We start from the raw sequence: 20,084 nt of genomic DNA on the forward strand, positions 1-20,084 counted from the left end.
ATTGGTGATCTTTTGGGGAGACAAAAAGTAGTTTATTTTTGATCTTAACAGAGGTTAAAGTGTCCTGAAGATCCCAATGAGTTATGACTGGTCAACCAATGCAATACGAGATACATCTGTTAATCAAAGACTTTCTCTCTATGCGTGTATCTGAGCTTCATACTGTATGTTCAAAGTAAGGTGCAATAAAATCCCTAACAAACTATTGTTGGACTTTTTTTTAATTAAACATTTACATTTAATTGTCTGAAGCAGGTGGGTCGCACACAGCCCACCTGTACATGTCAAGAAAGAACTAGGAGAAAAAAGACTGAAAGACAGAAAAGCTTGATCTGTTGAGTTTATTCCAGTTTGTTATTTCATACATTGATGCTGGTCTGAAAAACACTTTTTTAACTGTGCACTCTACTGAAACCAGTTCTGAATCTGCTTATTGAATGGAATACCTTTTAAACCCCCTAAATGAATCTGGTCGTCTTGATTGGAACTTTTCAGTAAAAAATATGTACATGTTTTCATTCAATTTCAAAATGTAAACCACTGAGATTCCAGTAATCTTGAAGCACTTCAGCGCTTTCATCACAAAATGTGTCACTGATCTACTGCTACAGCTGCAGAAACCACAGAAGCTTACATGTGTAAAACCAATACAGTGGACAATCATGATTCTTTGTTTTGATTCTGCAAATACCAAGTAAATTGCTAATTTATCTACATGAAATATGCATTTAATGTTACCTGGAGGATGCCTAAATCAGGTCTGATGATACAGTGGTGTAAAGTGTCCTTGTCAAATTATCAACAATTTTATTTTCTTGCTTAAACAGGATGACGAGTAGATACACATTGCAATGGACTTGCAATTACCTTTTGTATTCTCATGACTTTCTGCAAATGTTTTTAGCAGCTTTTTCTGTTAGATTTCAACATTTCAAGATACTGTAAGGGGTCGACTATTATCATTGCATCTGTCATAGAAACATTTGTGTACAATTAGCACGTTTGTGTCTGTCATCAGTTCACTGTAGTGTCAGAAATTAGTACAAAAAAGGCCATCTAAGTGAAAACATCAATGAGAGATTTGATAAGGGATTCTATAGGGATGGTTTACAAACTTGGACCTGGATCCAAAATAGAACCCCACTCCTAGAGTGCAGCAAAACCTGTACTTCTGAATGTCTAAAGTTTTGCATGTCACACATCATCCTTAATATGCAAACAGCTGAGTGATGTTTCATTGGCATTCAATGCACACATACATACAGTACACTCATTATCAACATAGTTTCAATAAACCTCACTGTCACCGTGATATTCCTTTGAAATTAGCTTATACCACATACAGTAAATAACCATTCATGCTGTAGTGATCACCTTTAAAATCCACAGTTACAGATCTTTCAATCCTTTTCTCTTTCTCATGATTATGGCTATCCTTTGTTTTGCAAAACAAATGTGCTTCGAATGACATCAGGCAGGATTGAACTTGAATTATTGTGACAAAAGATAAAAGAGAAGGCGTTGTTTCTGTTGTTACTTATAAAACTGGCGTTATATTTGAGGCCTTCAGTCCACAGAATTGTAGAGGAAACAGACAGTAATCGTGTCTTCTAAAATTCAGTGTCTGTCAATAAACAACTTAATAAAGCTATTCTTCTTAAAGAAAAAAAAACATTTTAGAGTTTGTACTTCAAACAATGAAAGTATGAGACTTTTTAAAAAGTAACTCCTTTTTGTGCAGTTATCCTTATATTTTATAAAACCTTCTTCTGTTCACTCTGAATATGAGTATGTCTCTGTTTGGCAAAAGAAAAGCTGTGCTGTTAGCCTTTTCATGCACATTCAAGGGGCGTACAACTAATCTTCAGTATTTTGTATTTGTAGTAGAATCCCAGGGAGGCAAGAGAGGTAAGGTTTATTTCAGCACACACAAAGGCTTGCCTGTGTGCACATAACAGGTTTACAGTTTCTACCAACATTAAAGTTTTTTCCTTAATGATCTGTTACTGATGTGTTTGTTCTTCACTTTCTTAGTTCTACTTATTTACGATTCCACTCCCTCCTTCTGTATTTCATATTTAACAACATTTTGTCACTATGATGACTGTATAAAGAAATAGTCTGTCACTGTCATGTTTTATGTTCCTCACTTGGAAATGACCGCCTTCTTGGTGATGCTTGCTCTCCTGCTCCCTCCTGCTCCCCCTCCTCCTCCTCCTTGCCAAAGATTATTAGGAATGGTGAAGGCGTCCACACTCATGCCCATGGTTTTGGAGGGGATGGCACTGAACTGCTTCCTATCTGAGCTGTATTTGTAGATGGACTCCACATGGGTGGAGCTTATTGTCCGTGGGCCCACGCCAGCCAATCGTACAAGCTCCTGGGAGTCAGAGTTCATGGTGTAAACGCCTCTGAACTGGCAGTTGGAATCACGGAAGAGGATGAGGAAGTGGTTGGCAGGACTCTTCTCCATCTCCTAAAGAAAGGAGTGGATTTTGGAGAAAGATGAATGCAAGTTATCACTTTGTTGCTTCAAACATACCATCAAGCTAGCTTGGTGCCTCAAATTAACAAGTAACCAAATTCTTAAAAGTGTTGGGTGATTTATATTGTTTCAAAAGAAGGGTTGATTAGGCTTATGGTACAGTAAAATAAAAATTCTACCTCAACTATCTTGGTCTTTTGGGTTTCGTTGACCTTTCCAGCGAGGCAGCACCGAGAGAGAGCGTTGTGAATGATGAATTTGTTGGACTTGAAACTTGGTTCTTTGAAGAGCTTTGGCCCTGCAAAAAAATAAAAAAATAAATAAAAGCACACTTGTTTATGCTAACGTCTATTTCGAAAGTTGTCAGCTTAAAGTTATATGAGCTAGCTACCAGTAATGTTAGCTTGAAATTAAGGATTGCTAACATTAGCTGTTACGGACAAATGACTTATTATACAATACATACTGTATTACTTCATTTGAAGTGAATGAATGAATGATGACTTTTCTCACTTGCAAAACTTTCAAAGCTTAAAATACAGATTAGCTAGCAGACAGACAGAGAGACAGTTGCTCGTGGTTGGTTTTAAGTTATTATTATTTAGTTGTTATTTTTGCTTTGGGAAGTAGTCCTTAAAAACACAGAGAAACTGTATTGTGTGGCACTACTCTGCACCTGTGTATTCTTGGGCAGGCGATGTTCCATTGGAACCAGTTTCCCAGTCTTTATCCCCATTCTTATTTGCCAGTCTGCTTGGTATCACACATCCTGAAGGTGAATCAGGGCGGCTGTAGGAGGAACATAAAAAAAACAGCAGTTAGTCTATCACCTTTTTTCTGTTTTGTTCTTGAAACCGGACTGTTTTTTTGGGGTTTTTTTTTGGTTTTTTGCTGATTCATCAGTAATAAAAAAGGAAGTGACAAGAGTCTTAAAATCAGTCTTTTACATTTTCTAGCATATCTGGATAATGATCTGAAATCCACCTCAAGTTGAGCAATAGTTCAAAAACCTTAAAAAGTATTCTTATTCTCTTAAAACCCCTGACTGTGCTTCCCAATATCCTCCTATCTTGCCAACTAATAGGCTTTCAACTTTTTTTTTATTTGAAGGAAGAATCCAAAGTAAATAAAACCCACAATTACCATATATCAGTGTTGTTTCTTTAATGGCTGTGCAGTTAGCATCATAACAGTAACTGGCGCCATACAAACATTTATTGTGTTAAAATGGGCAAATACTACCCTGACTTGATGCAGAGGATGGCATTTTTACATTTGGGTTCCACTTGGAATTCGAAAAATAGTCTAAAAGTTGCCTTCATGGCCATCCACGAGTTCTCTTGTCTAAAATATTAATAATAACACTGACCAAATCTAACCAACCAGCAATGCTAAAGCCAGGAGACTATTGCAGCCAAAACAGTACTAATCAGACTAAAGAAGTGTAACAATAAACCAACATACCTTTGGGGTTTCTTGGTGAGGTCAACAGATCTGTTTCCTGGCTCATCTGTGGCTGCCAGGTTGAGAGAGGAATGAGAGTAGACTTTGGTCAACTTCGAGCCTGGAGAAACAAATACATTGACAAAACAACTTTAGTCATTAAAGTCATTTCCAAACACATCTAACAAGTGGATACTTTTGGTGTCATATTTACCAGATGTTCCTTTGGCGGGACTAAGTGACAACTTGGTCTCCTCTCTAGTCATGCTGCGAGGCCTTGAACGGGTTTTCTTAGCAGACGGTCGTCCTTGAGAGGTGGATTTTTGCTGAAGCACTTTGCCCAAGTCCTCCATAATCCTGAGTTGATGCCGCCGAGCATATTCCCCTTGTGTAAATTGCCCCCAACGGACTGGTGTGTCAGGAGGTGTAGGTGAAGGTGAAGTTGTGCCTGCAGGAGGGGTATTGGAGGGAGATGCCAATCTTTTGTCCGAGGATAATGGTCTGAAACCAAGAAAAATTAAGTTACTTTTACATCGATCAATCCCAGCTTAAACACACTAGTTGACAATTGTATAAATTCCATCATGGAGGAGCGCATATGTGAAGAAGTAAATATCTGCTTTGTGTGGCAGCATTCAAACAAATTTTTATATAATTATATAATTTACCTCTCTTGTTCATGCCACTGTCTTCTCCTCTTCAGCTCTTCAGTTCTCTTCTGTTGCTTTTCCAACAGAAGTGCTCTACGCTGGGCCATCTCCTCTTCACTTATTACTTCCTCCTACAACCAAATGATATATGTGCATAAGTGTAATTTTCATACAATGTTCATGCAAACCAAGTCTTATTTTACTTTCATTTGGATTTGCAAGCACTCACCTTAAAGAAGAATTTAATTCCTCCTTTTGGTCCAAGTGCATTCTGTTCTACACTTGGTTCCAACATTTCAGGCTGTCCTGTCTGTTCACCCTCTGATTCGGTTTGCTGTTCTGGCAAATTGATGGTTCCTGTTGCCAGATTCAGTTGCTCTATGGGGTCTAATGGTTCAGCGGCCAGTACTCTAAGAGGTTCCACAGCAGACTCAGTGTGGTCGCTCATAGAATCGGAAGAAAACTCCTGCCCTTCATCAGTTGGTTCGTCGCTGCCTCCCTCTTGCCCTCCAAGAGATGACAACGATACCTCAATCAGGCTGCAGTGCTTGTCTGCATCTCCACTCCTCATAGCATCCCCTCCTGTGCTGTATGCAGCAGAAAGTGACAAAGTATCACTCTCAAAGGAGCACTCAGAAAGTGCTTCGGAGCTGCTTCCACCTGCAGCTCTCAGACGATCTTGTCTTGGCTGTTGAAAGACCGGGAGACCCCCTACGACCTCCATATCCTCTTGCTCCAGCTCCAGGCTAAACTGAGTTGGGGTCTCACTTGAAGCTGTGTCTGAGGTGTTATCATCCGGCAGTGGCTGCTGGGTAGGCTGAGAAGATTCTTGAGGAGTCCGTGGTCCACCAATTCGGAAGGAAGAGGAGGTCTGAACCTGACACTTGCTTGGGGACACACGCCGCAAGTGGGGGATGGTGTCCACATTATGGGTTGGTGTCAGGACACGGTTGAGTGGGGGGAACTTGAGTTCAGAAGGACGTGGATGAGGCTGATGTTGGGAACGTGGATTATGCTTGGGGCTGCGTGGAGTGGTTACAAGATGGATCTTAGTGCGAGGGGCGGGGCAGGAGGAAGAGACGATGGGGTTTTTTGGGGAAGATAAAACATGAGATCGCCGTGATGGGGACGAACCAGAAGGGGGATTAGAAGCAGCAGGAATCCCCCATGCTTTAGTGGAACTCCTTGTAGTCTTTGTAGGGGTTCTAGGTGGTGTCTTTGTTGGGGTATGAGGAGGAGTTTTGACTTGGGTTTTGGCATTACTTCTTGGTATTGATTTTGGAGTGTTTTTTGATATATTTTTAGGTCTTTGGTTGCTCATGAGCTGCTGTTGCTGTTCTGTAAGTTTTTGCATGTCCTTCTGTAGTGACTGCAGGGCTTCACTCAATTTCTGAACCACTTCATTGTACTCAACTATGACAGCTTCACCTCCATTCTCCTTCTCCTTCTCTGCTCCTTTTTCTTTTTCTGCACCTTTCTTACTATCAATAGAGAATGTGACCTGCTTCTCCAAACGAGGAGGATTGGACGCAGATGGCTTCTCCTTCCCCTTTTCTCCATCCTCCCCTTTGTCCTTCTTTTCCTTCTCTTCTTTCTCCTCCTCTTGCTTCAGTTGCTCCTCCATCTGATTGAGACGATCCTCCAGGGTGAGATTATCCTCCTCTGTTCCCTGGCCTCCCTCTCCCTGCTCTCTTTTCAGTTGAAGGAAAGCAGTTTTTCCAAGCCTTTGTCTGTGCTTGGCAAAGATGGCTTCAATACGTCTTTTTTGGGCTTCAATGCTTTTTCGCTTTTCTTCCAGACGAGCCCCCAACTCCCAAGCCTCTGAGCCTGGTTCAGGGCCTCTTGGACCTGGGCTATCCTGGCGGCTAGGTGCCCCTGCTGGGGTGGAGGGTGTATGTGGAGTGCCTGGAGTTGTTGGGGTTGAAGCAGAGGCTGAATCTTCCCCAGGAGCACCTGGATTTCGTCGTCTACTGTCTCGTCTTTCAGCAAAGTTTGTCATCCTTGGACTGTTGCTGGTACTGTGGTTTCCCTGGCGACTTGTACTGGGTCGAATATTACCAGGGGCATTTCTAGAGGCATCATCTGATGCTTCAGAGGAGTCAACACTTCCATCTCGCAGTACAGAGTCGTCATCACGGGACATATCAGAGGTGCGCCCTGTTCTCTCTCTCCTCTCTCCCCTTCCTTGTCTTTTAGCATCGACCACTTCTCCTCCAACAGGTCGATAGAGGACTCCGGAGCGGCAGGGAGCAGAACTGCTGAGCTGTGGATTATCCTCCTCAGGGGAATGTAGGAAGAAACCAGCAGGTGCGCCTTCAGGACGTAACCGAGGTTCTGGCCTTCCTCCAAGCAATCCTCTTCCAACTTTCTCTGCTGTCTTTTCCTTTCTCCGATCTTTATTTCCAGTACTATGAACTACCTGGAGTGCTTCCTCGATAGTTGGCAGTTCTCCAAGAGGGGTTGTGTGTGCATGAGGACCCCAGGATGACCGCTGTGATGGTACTGAAGCGCTGACCAGGTGGCTGAAGTCTTCTGGGGGTGAAGTCATTGCAGGGATACCAGTGGAGAGGCTGTCAGTGCTGACAGAGCGAAAGACAGAATCTATTGGGTTTCCCATGACAATGTCAACATCACTGTCCAGTCCAAATGGGATGCTGAAAGCCACTGCTGACAGAGGACGACTGCAAAGAGGTAGGTGATGATGGCAGGGTGGAAAAATAGATGAATTGTGCCAAACAAAAATGGAAAGGCAGAGACCACAGAAGCCAAAGTAAGAAGACCAAAATTAAGATAAAATATGAATGTACCACATTTACTACAGAAATCAGGTGAAGTTTTGAAGTACAAGTACCCGATTTGTTTCTTTGTCCAACATTTGTTTTCTGGAACAACAAACATAAACATGTATTAGAATCTTTTTCCATATATTAAAAACATTGTGTGCACATCTTTTGGGTTTCTTACCTGGCGAAACTGGGGACGAGATTGCCACAAAGGGTTGTTTAAAGATGAATGAAGGTGAACCGCTAAAAAAGAAACACACCTTAATTATCTTGATCTACAATTCTTCTATTTATAACTTCTCAAAGCTTAAAAAACAACACATTTTCATTTGTTCTTGCCATAACAATTGTATTCTATTGAACTTCAATTGAAGTTTATTATGGATTAAAACATTTTTTTTGTTGAATAACCACTGTAGTATTTGAGGTTAAGATTGGTTGTTCTCACAATTTAATTCCTGATTTAATCATTGTAGTGTTTGGTATGTTGTGGGATGCTGATACCTGTTGCTGTTTCCATTCACAGGACTTGTGCAGTCTAGTATACCTGAGACATCTAAAAGATAATTAAACATCTGTGAGATGTCAATGCATGAAACAGCCAATATAACAACTCTAGAGAAATGTCCTCAATGATGTTTTGAATGTCACAGACCTGTGAGGTCGATAGGCTCTATGGGTTTGACAAAATCTGGCTTCTTAATCTCGAACCACTCCATTAGCTCAGCCATGAAGCTCATGATGTTCAGCTGTGGAAAATAGCATACACGGTTATTATAAAGATGAATCATATTCGAGGAGATGAAACAGGGTCAAAAAAGAGTAAAGACTTTGGTTAACAGAGAGGAAAAAATCCAAAGTATAAACTTGGCAGATTGACTTAATTCCTACGTGCATTATAGGCATTCTGCACGGATGGTATGTCACCAAGTAGAATCGCTCCTCCAACAAGGGTTCCAAGTTTGGCCTTGTGATAAAATTGATCTTCTGAAGTCAGTACAGTGTAATTTTTCTTTCTCAGAGACTTGACTTTGTGGCAGCCTTGTGTACCCTTGTTCACTATCTCAATTTCTTTTCAGCTCTGCAGCTCCTCACTTTAACAATTTGGATGCATCTTCAAAATGATAATTACATTGTTAATTCAAAGGGTCAAAATACTTACATGCAAAACAGGGGGCGCGTAGAGTAGGTCCTCCACAGCCAGGGGGCAGCAGCTCTGTAAACTGCTCTCACAAAACTCTTTAATCAGCTGCAGGTTGTAGAGACTGTCAGCCACTGACATGGTATCCTTCAGACACACATCTGAAAGGAGCAAAGAACACATATTTGAAATATTACATTTTTGTCTATTTATATGTATGTTTAAGGCAAACATCAAAGTGTTTTGGATTGATCATAGATCATTTTCAAAAGATACTTAAAAATAAATAAATACAAATAAAGTTAACCAATTGGAACAACAACAATATTAAATTGAATCATTAAGAAAAGAAACAATGTACTTGAAAAATTCTAATAGTTTTTCAGAGTCAAATACTACAGATTTAGAAATAAGATATTATCTCCCAGTGAACATAACGTCTTTACAAGATTCCCATTTATAATGGAAACATTTTCTTAGTGACTGCACCATCTTTTATGTTGAGATAGATACCTACCTATCAGCCAAATATAAATATTTAATAAAAGTGTGTATATGTATGCATGCGTTAACTTCTAAGGTCATGTGTGTACCCTCTAGAGGCAGCAGGCTGGGACAGTAGAAGTGCAGCACAGCGGCTATAGCGCAGCCATTAGACAGATCTTTGACCGCAGAAACCAGAGGGAAAGTAGGAGTGAGCTTAGATAGCACTTTGTCCTTTCTGTAGCGAATCTGAAGAAGAAAAGAAAGGGAGGGGAAGGAAAAAAGTGATGAGAGAGAAGAGGGTGAAAAGAAGAAGAGTTGTGCAAAGACAGGTAGGAATAAGAAAGATCAAATGGGCAAGTGAGGAGGAAAGGGTAAGGATTATAAAGCATATGAAATAAGTAACAGATATAAAAATAAGGGATATGTTTAGTAAGTTTAGACAGCGGTTAAAAAAAAGTAAAACCAGCAAGGAATGTTCTTCTTTCAAGCATTACAAAAAGCCATTAAACTATGATGCCAGCCAAACTAGGGATATTGAAGAGAAAAAACCCAGAACTGAAGCGCAAGACCAGCGATGCTTCACATAAGAAACATTTGCACACACACTCATACACACACACACCCACCATGTAGTGCAATGCAAGGTTTTGCAAAGACATTTCAAAATAAACAACTAACTGATAAACAACTGACACAAAATTATGGACAAAAAAATGCCATCGATTTTAATGTTCTCCTTCAATGTCCATGCAGCAGAAACAGGCAACACCTTGGGCCTTTAATAGTGATACATAAAAAGAAAAAAAGTGAAGTTTTTTAAATGCCTAACACATCTCAATGGAGTATTAGAGCCACATTAAAGACAAAAAGAGAAATGTTTAGAATTAAGTGGCATATAAGAAAAACGTAGTAATATTACAACAAAGTTGCTATGTCACAAGAATTAATCTGTAATTTTCTCAGGAAAAAAACTTTTTTTATTTAAAGTGGTACCTTCGCAAAAATTAAGTTTCAGTAAAAAAAAGTTTTGTGTATTACAAGAAATTAAGTTGTAAATTACTATTACAGTTGCTGAGGTTAGCTGGTATGTTATTTAGAAAGAGTGAACCAGAAGAGAAGTGAGCTGCCTGCATGAACTTTAGGAAAATAAATCTGTAAAGAAACAAAAATCTGAAAACTTAATCTAATGGTATATCAGTACCACATGGTCATAAGTATCACGACTCACCCTTAAAGAAAGGTCAGTTTAAGGAAACCTGAGCAGACTTTATTATTATATTGTAAAAATGAATGCTCTGCCTTCATATGCAGCAATGGCAAAAGTAACAGATTATTGTGTGTCAATTTGTAACTGTCTTTAGCTGTGTTGCTGACTGTTTTCTGGAAATGTAACTGTTTTATTTGAATTTAAATGATTTTCTTTTCTTTTTTCTTTCTTTTCTACTTGCTTTTAATTTTGTCTCTGCATTTATGGTGTGAGCTTGATGTCATTGTAAATGAGGGAAACCTCAGTGTCTTTTGAGTTAAAATAAAGGTTTTGAATTCAATTGAATATTACAATTTCATCCTGGCTTTCTATTCGACTTCATCTTTTAACGGCTTTATTCTTGTAATATTGATACTTCATTCTCAAAATCTGAGATCTTTAATGTGGCCCCAGTTCTCCACTGTAAAATAAACCTAACATAATCCAAAATATGTGCACCAACTGTGACTTGATGTCAAGCAATCTTGTTAGAGGAGGACAAGGATTTAAAACATTCAACATCCAATCCAGTCTATGATGCCTCCTGTAACATAGATTTGTGACATACACATTAAATAAAAGCAGTGAAACATAATAACATATGGATAAATACTGTTAAAAGCGAATGAGTTTGTATTGATCCATCCAACCTCGGGGTTGGAGTAGTGATTAGTTTGCAGTCATTCAGTCAGTCATTGGTCGACAGTGTGAGAGAGGTGTGGTGATAGGTAAGTCTATCAGTCAGGTGCGTTGTTACGGTAGACACTGAGGATGAGGGTGAAAGAAGAGCGAGGTGTTATACATTACCACAGGTGGCTTATTTCCCGACTCCTTCAAACAAAAAGCGATAGCATGCTGGATGGGGGATGGCAGAGAGAGGGAACAAGCATAAATGACAAAGGGGCCGGTCATCATGGGAACCGCCACACCACACAGTCACTGCTCAGGGAGAGGAGAGCGACAGAGGAGGAGGAGGGGGAAGAGAGGAAGGGGGTAAATAAAAGGGGGAGGAATGAACTGGGAGGTAGTTTCCTTCTCCCACACCTCCTTCTCTCTCTCAGCTCTGATAATCTGGACAGTTTGCGATGAAACCGATGACTGAATGCAACAAAGTCATAAATACCACAATTTCTAATCATCGGTTAATAATAACAATAAGCAGTTACAGGAAATGAGTGGTCGCTTCTCATTGGTCAGGAGAAAAGGTCAAAAGATATCCATCATACACAAAGGCACTTGTCAATACAGGACAGATTAGAGCTATGTGTGGCATTTCCAGCAGGCACATTAAATCAGCCACATACAGCAGATAGACAGACTGATGAAGCAATAAAGAGGAGAAGAGTTCACTTACAGGGACTAGTTTCCAGTACCAGCGGGTGGACTGACACTGCCAGAGAGCATGGTGTGACAGAGACAAACCAGGGGGAGAAAACATAATCGGAGAGCAAGGGTGATGTTAGCAGCAGCGACAAGGTATGAGAGACAGACTATTAATAAAGCAAACCACCATGCATGTGTGTATGTTAGTAAGTGTGTCTTGTTACCGGGTCCTGAGCAGGTTGCAGGTCTGTACACGTCTGTGATCTGGGGGGTTCTTCTTCTTCTGTGCTTTCTCTTAACTTCTGGTTCAGCTTTATTAAGAAAACAAGGAAACAGTTCAATTGGACATAGAGGCACACAGGGTGGTAAAAATCCAAAACATAAAACAGCTTAACTGAGATGTACTGAAGCCTTACAAGCCGGAAATTCGTCACTGTGTTCTAAATAGTTTTCTCTTCTGTGTTTGTGAGTTTAGAAAAACTGTTTTGCTAATAAAATCTTTTAGATTTCCTATATTGTCATCAACAAAATTAGAAAAAGCAAAAAAAATAATAAATAAAAAAATCTGTTTCAAAGAGCTAAGGTTACAAAAGTTGTTTTCTAAGTTGTTTTACAGCTACAACACCACCAGAAGCAAAAACATGAGTTTATAACACTTGTGCTCTAATAAAAAGAAGGAGCGCTCAGTGAGGAACCCCTTTCCATACACATTCATTGCGACAACATATGCTTTTGACCTTACGAGTAACCTACCTACTGTAACCCACCACATGACATTGAGGTGCCCCCACAACCCCAACAGCATGGCAACATAACAGACGCAGGCTCCATACAGGCGAGGTGAGAGTTTTGACAATATTACCGAACCTCAGCTGTGACACTAGATTGGCAGCAAAAGCCAAAACATCACCGGGGTTTTCAAGAAGGAATCTCCCTTACAAGTGTTTCATCAAGTTTGGCCCACAACAACATGGGAAGGTTTAATCAGAATCAGAATCTGTTTTATTGGCCAGGTATGTTTAACACATGGAATTTAACTTCGGTAGACTGTGCTTTCTCTGTATAATGTAAACATTAAATAATAACAATTTGCTAAAAATAAAAAACAGGTAATTAAAGATTATCAAAGAATATGTTCAATACTAAATAAGATAATAGTGCATAAGGAATAAAAGCTGTTTGGCTGCATGCACTAAAACCTGGCCATGACAAGTGTGATTTGTGATCATATTTTGAAGATAATTCATGAAAAACACAAGAGCATAAAGAATCCTTGTAAGAAGCTGCAGCACAGTGGTGGGAGTGTCAATTATGACTGTAAATCACATTTACGTTATGTTTATTTTGACTGAGAAACCTCTGTCTTAAAATCAAATAACTATATTGAAAAAATTAAGGTGACAACGTTTGAAAGTGACATCGGCAAAGTGATACTGTAGTGATAATGTGTTCTCACCCTGTTGACCCAGAAGAGCAGGGCATTCTCCCATGGAGCCCCGACACCCATCTGCTCCGCCTCCGGCGCCATCTTCACCTGGCCCACCGCTTCTTTAGCAGCCAGGGTGATCAGAGATTCAATCAGAGCCAGGTGGGCTTTCTGCACCAACCACAAGAGGGAACATTAAACCAGTCAACCTGACTGTCTTTATAGACACAGTCACATGAAATCAGCAAAGTTGTACAAGTTATTCAACAAGGTATTCACATTGTGGTTAGTTAATGCCTGAGGAATATGAATGCCCATACCTGCTGTAAAAAAAGCCGAAACTGTGATTGGCTTCTTGAGTACTTAAACATGAGCATGGGCAATTTATTTAGTGTCATTACCGCATGTTGTATTACTTTTGTATATTAGAGACTTTTCTTTACTTTGCTTTGGTTTAATTTTATTGCTAATTCTTTATTGTATACCTAATTGTATTTGTGTGAACTATACCCACTGGAAATTATTATTGACACACTAAGAAGCAGAAATCAAAGAAGCTGACATATTCTTCCCCTGCACCCACCGTCTTGATGGGTACATGGCTGAGGTCCTCCTCTGTGACGTCTGTATCCTGGACCATTGCAGGGACACCTTTCTTAGTAAGAAACTGCAGCAGGGCCGAGTTGTCTGCAGGGGACCCCTGTGTCGCAGGAGGAGAGGTGGCATGAGCCTGGGCTAGCAGGGCTTGAGCCCTGCAGTAAATCTCCGGGGAGAGAAGCAGCTTGGAGATTGATGGCTTGAGGTGCTCTTGTCCATACTGGTCCTTATAAAGCGGCTCCCGCAACTCCACAGGAACATTTTCTGAAAACAAAAAGAGGAAAGTCTCTTTCAGATTTTTAGCTACACTAGTTTCACCAAGCTCGGAATGAGAATGCAAAAATACGTTTTTGACATAGACCCCCATGATGTATGGCAAAACAACTCTAACATGAAAACTTTTAGATATTATTGACTCTTCAATATCAAACAAATAGGCACGATGTCCTAAAAAAAAGGTTTTGCCATTTTCTAATTTTTATTTCTTGTTATATTTAGGTCAAAGTTTTGACAATTTAAAAAAAGAATAATTCTATATTTTTCATCATAGTTTTGCTAAAAATAATACAGATGAGACATCCATGGAAACCTCAAGGTAACTCTTGCAGAATTGGATGATCCCTGATTTCCCCTCTGTAGCAATAAACTGTTCCGGGATACAATTGAAACCTTAAAAACTTTTGAATAGATTTTCTTTTAATATCAGGGATATGTGCAGGCTGCCCAGAGGATAAATCTTATTAACTTTACACATCCTCTAATTTTCATTAAGTGTCGTCTGCTGGCCAAAGTTTTCACCTTTCTATAAAAAACCCAACATTTTACTGTACATAAAAAAAACAACAGAGAATACATTCATGGTTTAAAAAAATCAATCCATATGACTTTAATAATCCATGACTTGAGGCCCTTTGGCTTCTCTAAAACTAATAACATCCCATCATAACACCTTTCATTTAGAGGGAATTTGCAAATGTTGGCATGCTAAAGTACTAAAATAGTAAACAAGGAAACACATCTGCTTTTTATTAGCAGATTGGCTTCATGTATGTAATTAGCATTTAGCTCAAAGCACTGCTGTTCAGCCTTACAGGGCCTAAAGTGGACTAGAGAATGAAAGAAACAACCATGCTAATGAACTCAGAAGAGCAGGATTAATATTTCAGTGCACAAAAGAGCCTACTCTATCATTATTTGCAAGCAGATTATTGAGTGGATGTACTCTGTCTAATGCTTAAGGACATTCTGAGCACCACGTATGGAGAATAAACTATGCAGTTTATGTGGCAAATACGAGACCTTTTTTTGCACTTCCTGCAGAAACAAGAAGAGGGAATAATGAGTCAGCTTCCCTGCATTGTTCTCTGAGAAATAGGGGATGCCTACAAATGCAGAGAAGTGCTTTGTCGCATTGAACCACGTGGAAAACATTACAAAGGTCACAAGGACTGCAGCTCCATTGTATTATCTGTTCTGGGTGAAAAAACTAAATAACTACAGCAGAAAAGTGAACTCTGGAAATGAGGTGGCAGTAAGTGACAGAGTCTGACTTTATGGAGCTTGAAGGAAGAGATAATGTCATCATGTGCATGAACAGCTCAGCCGAGGTCCCCCAGACAAGTGAGTGTGTAGATTTTCACGTCAAGTAAGAATATCAGACCAGTATGAGTCGGTCATTTCATAGAAACATACACACTGTGGACACAAAAACACACTCTTCACTGACTGACCCATATTCCAGCTCTGGAAGGCTGCACCAGGACTCGGGGTAATCCTGCAGATTGGAACGGACTTCTCGTAGGGAATATCAGAGTTCACATTGCTCCAATTTCCTACAAAAGCCAGACCTCATTCCCTCAAAGCCTTTGCCAACTCGTTTCTACTCCTTCAACTGTCCGTGTACATCTTACTGTGAGTCATAATGAGAACTACAACTGCTCCTATCTGTCTGTGTATCCGTGGGGCCTTCTTATGTAACTGTCACTCCTTCTGCCCATCCCCTCAATGAGCAGAGAAACCACTTCATAACAACAAGGAATTTAAACAGCTACACAAACACTATGTAAGCACACACCACTGCAGTGTGACACATACTGTTCAGGGGTTAAACCTTCGCCTTTCACTCTCTGCAGCAGTGGGAGGAAATAAGACTGCCGTCACTATGGGGACGGTGAAACTGGAAAGTGGCCATGCTGTCTTAATCACAGCAGAGACGATGGGACTGGACTGCAGAGCAGGAACCAGCTAACCCATTTAATGTTTGACTGATTGTATCAGAGAGAAAAACAACACAGAAACAACTCAGCATTGTTACGACGCACAGATGTTTGCTAAATATTTCACAAAATGGCTCATTATATCAAACCTTTTCTTCCACAACATGCTCACAGATATAGACTGGTATAGTAATGACGTATTTTTGTAGGCCAACCCGAAAAAATGGCACCGGTGGTTCCTACGAAAATTCGCCTATGGGATTTTTGCATTGGATTTTGGATCATTGCAGAAAATAAGCTCTGTGTCAAACACATGTTTCTGATGCATTGCTGTTTTGTTCAGCGGGATAATCTTTACAGATGAACATCATTTATATGAAGTTTGAAGAGTTAATGCAGCCGAGAGAAGTAAAAAGCTAACGTTATGCGCTAGCGAACTACACCGCGGTCGGTTAATAATGACGTCACGACCGTTATGCTTGATCGATCTAATCAGCGGATTTGAAAAGATAGCTAAACGTTAGCTTAATAAGTTGTTTATTAACCTAATATTTACAAGAGCACTGAAAAACATGAATAGAGGCTGTAAGGAGGATTAGTGAGAGAGTTCCCGGTGTGATGACGTGTAATGTCTGCAACAACCACTGTAGTTTCAGTTAGCTACTCGTTAGCAACCGCCGTTTAAAGTTCACGTAAAAACTTTAAAATTCACAAGTGGGGTCTTAGCGCACGTAGTTTATCTTGTCTAACAAAACATCAACATCTCTTCAGCTTGTGTTAACCACAGACCTTATTTCAGGTGTCTAAACACAAACCCATTCAAAATCCCCATTGACTTTTAGAGTTAGGAACCTACGGCGCTAAAATGCTAACTCACTTCCTGGTTTTAGGACTCAAAACTACACCAGCCTATAAGTGTACAACTAATAGCTTTGAAAATCATTTAACCAACCAATCATTTCCCAGAGTAATTGTTTTCAGTTCTATAAAATTTCAGTAAAATTGCATAAAAAAACTGTAATGTAATGTAATGTAACTGTAAAAAAGTAGTAATATTGACTTTTACTCTTATAAATCAAACACTTAGCTGAAGTACAACAACCAAGTCCCGTTGCATTTTGGATTTAACTTTCAATAATCATATAAGAAAAAAGCTTCCCAGATGGAAAACCCTGGAGAAGTTTCAGAGAAGTTGATTTCAGATTTCAGTTTGTATTTCTGCTTTACAAATTACCTATCTCTGCGAACTGACAGAGATTTAAAAGCTCAAAACCTGAGACGGACAGTATGATCTCAGGGAGGAAATTCTTGGTTTGATCAAAATATGCAACTAGGGCAATTTATAGAGCCTATTTAGAATCCTACTTCATTTGACAGAGCTGATTATTTTATACCACAAAAAGACAAAGACTTCCTTATTATTAAGATTTAAGATTACATGTCTGTATGAGATCCATGTGTGTGCTATTTTCTTCTGGGCCTCCATTAAATTTCAATGAGACACCCACTGGGCATTTTCCAGTTAAAAGACAACAATGAAGCATCCTGCTGGGAGGTTTTCATCTCATCTCTCCTCCTGTCTTCTGAGAGGCAAAGTGGACACAAACATGACTGGAATTTCTGTCCAAAGCTATTATACTGAGACATGTACACGGCTTATTGCACAAAGAAGAAGACTCTGCTGCTCGAGCCAATCACAGAGTGACATCACTGTCCATTAGTTCATAATTGACTGGAGGTTTGCATCAAGTTAACAACAGACAACATATCAACCACTTTTAATAAAAAACATTTCACTTAGGTCAATCACTAAACAATGTTTCTAAATAATCTATGTCCAGCATTTCAAAGTGAGGGTTTATTGTTTTACTGTATTGTTATTTATTAACTTTATTGTTATTGTTTTTTAAAATTCAATATATCGTTTGAAAGAGATCGTCTGACAATATGACTTATAAACCCATGTTTTCAACATTTAATACACTTCAAAATAAGTATAAATAAATAAGAATAAAAATTCTTTATTAATACTCGGGAAAAAAAGATTTATAGATTGTGAGATGTTGCATCTTCAAAAGGACAGCATAAATAATGGTGCATTCTTTATGCTGTCATTGAATACAACAAATTAAAGAGTATATCTCTGAGACATACAAACTAATCTCATAAAGCTTCTATTCATGTCTCTTCATTTTAAATAGAACTCATATTTGGCCAGGGTGAGCCACTGAGAAACAGCACTGATACTTAAACTGACTGACAGAATTGATGAACTATTTTGATGATACATTTTATGTTTATGTTAGCTATTTTTTTCTAAAAACGTAAGGGTTAAAAACGTAGGTTTTTCTGCTCTGTTTCCTGCTTTTCCAGCTTTATATGATTTTAAATTCTGCAGGATTTTGAGGGATGGTCTGACAAAGTAGTAGCCTATATTTGTGTGATATTTGTTTCGAACTTTTATGGATGTCAGATAGTCTTGATGTTTTTGAGAATTAGATTTGTCTCATCTCTAAAAGAGACATTCAGAAGATGTCATTCAACACAACGATAGCACAAATTAACTTTAGACAACATCTCTGAGCTATGTGTTAACTGAAACTTGAACTATACAATCCTGTTAAGAGGTAAATAATAGTATTATATTTGTTGGCATGACACTGATAGGTTGCTTTTTAAGAGCCCCGCCTACATAAATTCATCTACTGTAATTTGGCCGTTTAATGTAAGGCTTTATCAGTACTGACAAGTAGACGTTAGTAATAGTACTGAGGTGTTTTACTTTATTTTAAAAAAACAAACAAACAAACAAACAAACAAACTGTGAGCTCACTCTTTACAGCTCTATTTAACGGATAGATAAATATGCAGTTGCAGCAAAACCCATTGTCTAAAAGCCCACTATGTCACCTTCACTGAGTTCCACGCGCTACAGCAGAACGTGCGTGCGTAACACTGACACAAATATTATGCGGCCCTGACCCATTTACAGCGAGACAACTCAAATGTATGCAGCTGTTTCAAAAACATTCGGACTATAAAGCTGTTTATTTGCAGATTATAACGTGTCTGTCTGACGATCCCTCCACAGGCATGTTGCAGCTCAGCTCTGACAAAAGGCTTTGTTTCTCTGCAGCGATGACAGCCTTCAGCTCCTTCCTCGTCACGCAGCACTGAGGAGATCCTTCCAGACAGGACTCGCATGTTGGTAATTAGCTGAAAATGCTCTTCATCAATAACACGGTAACCATAAAGCTGCATACCGCGTGCACTGAGAAGCAAATGGAGCATCATTGTAGCGGCTGATATAACACGGATGCTCCGCAGGAAGACGCAGTAGGTTCCTCTGGACCACAAATCAAGTCGAGAGCACCATATGGGCTCTAGGCAACCATGATCAATTATTAAGCGCCCCACCCAAACAGCCCCTCATAGATGAGACTAAAATAGAGTGTACCTGCAGAGCCGTACGATTTTGACAGCAGCCACCGCACGCTGGTGCAGATTTTGGCCCGGTTGAAGTCATATTGGTCCAGCGGTTTGATCTCCGGCACCGAGAAGGTCTTTTTCATCGCACCCGGAGAGTCCACCATGGCCGAGGCACGCCACACGGAGAGCACGCAGGCAGCAGCAGCAGCAGCGCCGTGGAACTGTGAAGAGGAGGAGGGATGGAGGAGGAAGAAGAGGAGAGACTTGGGAGGAGGAGGAGAGGAGGGAGGAGGACACTGTAACGCAGATTGAAAAACCAGAATGACAAACAGGCAATACAAAGTTAAAAGAGAGAGCATGGAGGAAGATATAGGTCTAATAGAAATATGTATCCTTGTATTAACCTATAGCTGAATAAAAAAAATAAACAGACTTTCTGGCAGAATAAAATCCCCTCACGTTAGGCTGGCAGTCCGGCTCCACGCCCCCTGAACGTCTCATGTCGACCAATAAAGACGATTTTGGGGGAAATAAAACCCGTATAGACCTATCTGCTTTAGATTTTTATTTGACATGGGCCAAAAGCAGAAAAAGGAGGCAAAGAAGAAGTCATGGAATAAAAATCACTGTTTTTAGGTTTGCGAGAGTAGCTCACAGTTTCTTTAATTGGTTGGGAAGAGGTTTGTCAGTTACATTACTCCTTTCTGCCACAAGGGGGTGTCAATTAAGCAAGGTACCGACATAGCCTGGTGTATTGCAAAGAGCATAACAAGACAAGAAACGTCTACACAATGTTCATGAAAAATTTACACAGTTGAGTTTCGTGATTCTGAGATCACAAAAGGTTATGTAAATGCAG

General features: G+C 39.7%; 1 protein-coding gene across 7 annotated transcripts; it reads right to left on the minus strand.

Annotated features, from left to right (window-relative positions):
• Nucleotides 1-326: 326 nt before the first annotated feature.
• LOC306817878 (calmodulin-regulated spectrin-associated protein 3-like) lies at nt 327-19,941 on the minus strand. 7 transcript variants are annotated; one of them, XM_079335114.1, is made up of 20 exons: nt 19,685-19,941; nt 19,254-19,521; nt 13,567-13,844; nt 13,014-13,154; nt 11,782-11,868; nt 11,589-11,624; nt 11,042-11,089; nt 9,096-9,234; nt 8,524-8,663; nt 8,017-8,110; nt 7,866-7,917; nt 7,543-7,604; nt 7,430-7,460; nt 4,808-7,259; nt 4,597-4,709; nt 4,143-4,429; nt 3,950-4,049; nt 3,162-3,274; nt 2,665-2,783; nt 327-2,476 (listed from the first exon to the last, which is right to left on the minus strand). In XM_079335114.1, the coding sequence occupies exons 1-20, from the start codon at nt 19,724-19,726 to the stop codon at nt 2,147-2,149; spliced, it is 4,932 nt and encodes a 1,643-aa protein (XP_079191240.1). In that variant the 5' UTR covers nt 19,727-19,941; the 3' UTR covers nt 327-2,146. The 7 variants fall into 7 exon arrangements, with proteins under 7 accessions (XP_079191240.1, XP_079191245.1, XP_079191244.1 ...); XM_079335119.1 differs by having other exon boundaries at nt 19,659-19,705; XM_079335118.1 differs by having other exon boundaries at nt 4,808-7,157; nt 19,254-19,721.
• Between the last annotated feature and the right edge of the window lie 143 nt (nt 19,942-20,084).

This window comes from Symphodus melops (genome assembly GCF_947650265.1).
Source record: "Symphodus melops genome assembly, chromosome: 2".
NCBI classification, from domain to species: domain Eukaryota; kingdom Metazoa; phylum Chordata; class Actinopteri; order Labriformes; family Labridae; genus Symphodus; species Symphodus melops.

What these genes read in the sequence shown, in the direction of transcription:
- LOC306817878 (XM_079335113.1), bottom strand. Translation starts at nt 19,584, where the DNA reads ATGCTCTCTCTTTTAACTTTGTATTGCCTGTTTGTCATTCTGGTTTTT. An exon ending in CGGGAAATAAGCCACCTGTG is followed by an intron (nt 9,235 to 11,041) that starts GTAATGTATAAC and finishes TTTCTTCTTCAG; the next exon opens with ATTCGCTACAGAAAGGACAA. An exon ending in CTCGTCCCCAGTTTCGCCAG is followed by an intron (nt 7,461 to 7,542) that starts GTAAGAAACCCA and finishes TTGTTGTTCCAG; the next exon opens with AAAACAAATGTTGGACAAAG.